This window comes from Chanos chanos, chromosome 6 (assembly GCF_902362185.1).
Source record: "Chanos chanos chromosome 6, fChaCha1.1, whole genome shotgun sequence".
Classification (NCBI taxonomy): Eukaryota; Metazoa; Chordata; class Actinopteri; order Gonorynchiformes; family Chanidae; genus Chanos; species Chanos chanos.
Window position 1 is genome coordinate 49,564,558 of NC_044500.1, and position 5,000 is coordinate 49,569,557.

General features: G+C 39.9%; 1 protein-coding gene across 4 annotated transcripts in view; it reads left to right on the forward strand.

Moving 5' to 3' along the window:
- Positions 1-4,820: 4,820 nt before the first annotated feature.
- scn8ab (sodium channel, voltage gated, type VIII, alpha subunit b) overlaps positions 4,821-5,000 on the forward strand; it is a 69,479-nt gene continuing 69,299 nt past the window's right edge. For all 4 annotated transcript variants that reach the window (XM_030776999.1, XM_030777001.1, XM_030776998.1 and 1 more), the window contains exon 1: positions 4,821-5,000. This exon is cut by the window's right edge and continues 102 nt beyond it. In XM_030776999.1, coding sequence (XP_030632859.1) covers positions 4,821-5,000 — 180 coding nt within the window.

Below are 5,000 nucleotides of genomic sequence, written 5' to 3' on the forward strand. Positions count from 1 at the left end.
AAGAATCTCATAAAAGGACTACTCAGGTAGTGAGTAACTTCATATAATGATGTATTACATTTATAATGCACTACATTCAAATGTTTCAGAATATCAGTTATGCCCAAAATAAGCATTTAAAGTGCTTGTCTGATAAACACAACATAAAATCTGCTCATTCAAGTACTAAATCATATGCTTAATAAAAAAAAATGTAATTAAATATTTACGAAGTAGCATAAATTAGAAATAGAATCAACATGAAGACAAGCCTCAAATAGCAGAGCCACTCTATCCTATATGTAGGGCTGGGTACCGAACTTTGATACTTTTATGGCACGGACCGAATTGCCTCGATACTATTGAGTATCGAAAAATCCCTTGTCGTTCAGTACTAAATTTCGATACCTAAGGAGTAAATCTTATCAACGTCAGTGTGGCAATAAGCATGCAGCATGCTTGTACAAAGATTTAATAATGCTGGTGATTGGCTCTCTACTGTAATGATACACGAACAAATCTTAAAGGCATGCAGGAAAAGCACCACGTTACACCCAGAGACAGGGCTCACATGTGCATGTGTTGTATTTTGAGAGATTTGACTACAGTGTGCGTCGCATAGTCGGTGTAAAAATGTCTAAGGGTGTGTTCACAAGTAGCATCTTTTTTTGATGGAAAACGCTGGCCAGAGCATTTTTTCAGGTGGATGGAAACACTGGCAGTGTTTGTTCCAAAAAGCAGTTGAGAGCGTCTTCTGTTGCCATAACAACAAGAAATAACAGGCTAGTTTTGCTAACGATAAGCAGTAAACACAGACACCAGAAACTCCCAGGGTCTGTCCAGTTTGGCTCCAAACAGCCTCTTTATGGTGAATGTTATGATACAGTTTGACTGTCATGTCGTATAGTTCACTGTGCTCAGAAACAAGCGCTATTAACTTCTGCGCTGCCACCTTCTCCATTTTTGGTGGTTGTTATGGGAAACAACAGGTCTCAGTACTCCACTTGTGATTGGTCAGCTGTCAGAAAAGTGCTTGATGTAGGGCGCTTTGTACTCTAATATTTTTTGTCGGGGGAGCAGTGGTTCAGGAGGTACAGCGGTCGTCTGGTAATCTCAAGGTTCTCAGTTCGACTATGGCTTATATACATTTTTATTTATCGATATTATGTTAACAGACAACTTCAAGTTGTGGTAAATAGGTTTATATTTTTTATTTTATGAAACTGCTTTGAGTGTGTATAAATGCCAAGCAGCTGAAAAATAGGACGAAAGATTCGTACCATAATGTATAATGTAATTTTCTTTTTATTAAAATGGATTTTATAAAATTGGTATTGAAAAAAGTATTGTTCAGGAACTGGTATAGAAGACAAGGTGTTGGTACTGGTACCGGTACCAGTATCAGAAATTTTTGAACGATACCCAGACCTACCTATATGCTTAGTAAAATTGTGTGCTTGGATGCACTACTGAAATATCAGCAGTGCAACAGACATTCATTACAAACTCATCTAAAGTTGGCAACACCTCGACTTTCAGTGATTCTCTCTGTAACTTTACATTTATTTTAAAAAGGTATGCATGTGTATAGGGTTGTAGCTAAGAATTCTGAGCCCCCATGCTCCAGAGTGTATAGAGTGTATAGGGTGTAGAGTGTATAGGGTGTAGAGTGTGTAGAGTTTATAGTGTGTAGAGTGTATAGTGTGTAGAGTGTATAGGGTGTAGAGTGCACAGGGTGTATAGAGTGTATAGTGTGTAGAGTGTATGGTGTGTGGAGTGTATAGTGTGTATAGAGTGGATAGAGTGTATAGAGTGTATAGTGTGTAGAGTGTATAGGGTGTAGAGTGTATAGAGTGTATATAGTATATAGAGTGTATAGGGTGTAGAGTGTATAGGGTGTAGAGTGTATAGTGTGTAGAGTGTATAGGGTGTAGAGTGTATAGAGTGTATAGTGTGTAGAGTGTATAGAGTGTATAGAGTGTATAGGGTGTAGAGTGTATAGGGTGTAGAGTGTATAGGGTGTAGAGTGTATAGAGTGTATAGAGTGTAGAGTGTATAGAGTGTATAGGGTGTAGAGTGTAGAGTGTATAGAGTGTATAGGGTGTAGAGTGTATAGGGTGTAGAGTGTATAGAGTGTAGAGTGTATAGAGTGTATAGGGTGTAGAGTGTGCAGGGTGTAGAGTGTATAGGGTGTAGAGTGTATAGAGTGTATAGAGTGTAGAGTGTATAGAGTGTATAGGGTGTAGAGTGTATAGAATGTAGAGTGTATAGAGTGTATAGGGTGTAGAGTGTATAGAGTGTGGAGTGTATAGAGTGTGGAGTGTATAGGGTGTATAGTGTATAGAGTGTGGAGTGTATAGGGTGTAGAGTGTATAGAGTGTGGAGTGTATAGGGTGTAGAGTGTATACAGTGTATAGAGTGTATAGAGTGTAGAGTGTATAGAGTGTGGAGTGTATAGGGTGTAGAGTGTATAGAGTGTGGAGTGTATAGAGTGTGGAGTGTATAGGGTCTATAGTGTATAGAGTGTGGAGTGTATAGGGTGTAGAGTGTATAGAGTGTGGAGTGTATAGGGTGTAGAGTGTATAGGGTGTAGAGTGTACAGGGTGTAGAGTGTATAGGGTGTAGAGTGTATACAGTGTATAGAGTGTATAGAGTGTAGAGTGTATAGAGTGTGGAGTGTATAGGGTGTAGAGTGTATAGAGTGTGGAGTGTATAGAGTGTGGAGTGTATAGGGTCTATAGTGTATAGAGTGTGGAGTGTATAGGGTGTAGAGTGTATAGAGTGTAGAGTGTATAGGGTGTAGAGTGTATAGAGTGTATAGAGTGTATAGGATGTAGAGTGTATATAGTGTATAGGGTGTATAGTGTAGAGTGTATAGGGTGTAGAATGTACAGGGTGTAGAGTGTATAGGGTGTAGAGTGTATAGGGTGTAGAGTGTACAGGGTGTAGAGTGTACAGGGTGTAGAGTGTATAGGGTGTAGAGTGTATATAGTGTATAGGGTGTATAGTGTATAGAGTGTATAGGGTGTAGAATGTACAGGGTGTAGAGTGTATAGGGTGTAGAGTGTATACAGTGTATAGAGTGTATAGGATGTAGAGTGTACAGGGTGTAGAGTGTACAGGGTGTAGAGTGTATAGGGTGTAGAGTGTATATAGTGTATAGGGTGTATAGTGTATAGAGTGTATAGGGTGTAGAATGTACAGGGTGTAGAGTGTATAGGGTGTAGAGTGTATACAGTGTATAGAGTGTATAGGGTGTAGAGTGTATAGGATGTAGAGTGTACAGGGTGTAGAGTGTATATAGTGTATAGGGTGTATAGTGTATAGAGTGTATAGGGTGTAGAATGTACAGGGTGTAGAGTGTATAGGGTGTAGAGTGTATACAGTGTATAGAGTGTATAGGGTGTAGAGTGTATAGGGTGTAGAGTGTACAGGGTGTAGAGTGTATAGGGTGTAGAGTGTATATAGTGTATAGGGTGTATAGGATGTAGAGTGTATAGGGTGTAGAATGTACAGGGTGTATAGTGTATAGAGTGTATAGGGTGTAGAGTGTATAGGGTGTAGAGTGTATAGAGTGTATAGAGTGTATAGGATGTAGAGTGTATAGGGTGTAGAGTGTATAGTGTGTAGAGTGTATAGGGTGTAGAGTGTATATAGTGTATAGGGTGTAGAGTGTATAGGGTGTATAGTGTGGAGTGTATAGGGTGTAGAGTGTACAGGGTGTAGAGTGTACAGGGTGTAGAGTGTATAGGGTGTAGAGTGTATATAGTGTATAGGGTGTATAGTGTAGAGTGTATAGAGTGTATAGGGTGTAGAGTGTATAGGGTGTAGAGTGTGGAGTGTATAGGGTGTAGAGTGTATATAGTGTATAGGGTGTATAGTGTAGAGTGTATAGAGTGTATAGGGTGTAGAGTGTATAGAGTGTATAGGGTGTAGAGTGTGGAGTGTATAGGGTGTAGAGTGTATAGAGTGTAGAGTGTATAGGATGTAGAGTGTATAGAGTGTATATAGTGTATAGAGTGTATAGGGTGTAGAGTGTACAGGGTGTAGAGTGTATAGGGTGTAGAGTGTATAGAGTGTATAGAGTGTATAGTGTATAGAGTGTATAGGGTGTAGAGTGTATAGAGTGTATAGGGTGTAGAGTGTGGAGTGTATAGGGTGTAGAGTGTATATAGTGTATAGAGTGTATAGGGTGTAGAGTGTATAGAGTGTATAGGGTGTAGAGTGTACAGGATGTAGAGTGTATACAGTGTATAGAGTGTATAGGGTGTGGAGTGTATACAGTGTATAGAGTGTATAGTGTATAGAGTGTATATAGTGTATAGAGTGTATAGTGTATACAGTGTATAGAGTGTATAGTGTATAGAGTTTATAGGGTGTAGAGTGTATAGAGTGTATAGTGTATAGAGTGTATAGGGTGTAGAGTGTATAGAGTGTATAGGGTGTAGAGTGTATAGAGTGTATAGGGTGTAGAGTGTACAGGATGTAGAGTGTATACAGTGTATAGAGTGTATAGGGTGTGGAGTGTATACAGTGTATAGAGTGTATAGTGTATAGAGTGTATATAGTGTATAGAGTGTATAGGGTGTAGAGTGTATAGAGTGTATAGGGTGTAGAGTGTATAGGGTGTAGAGCGTATACAGTGTGTGTAAGCCTGGACAGAACCACAGACACAGCTTAGTGAGCTAACTCACACATTTATTCAGCTTTCAACAAATACAATGTAAAACCCAATGCTTTTTCTCTCTTCTGCCTGTCTGTCTGTCTGTCTATCTGTCTGTCTCTCAGCTCTTCTCCTGAATGGATTATAAGTGAAGAGAGATCCTCTACAGGATGAAAAAATGGCTGCGCCCTTACTTGCACCTCCAGGTCCCGACAGCTTTAAGAGGTTCACCCGGGAGTCGTTGGCCAACATCGAGAAGCGCATCGCTGAAGAGAAGAAGAAAAAGCCCGTTAAGCCCCGGTCCGACAGCAGTCATCGTGACGATGACGATGACAACAAACCCAAGCCCAACAGTGAC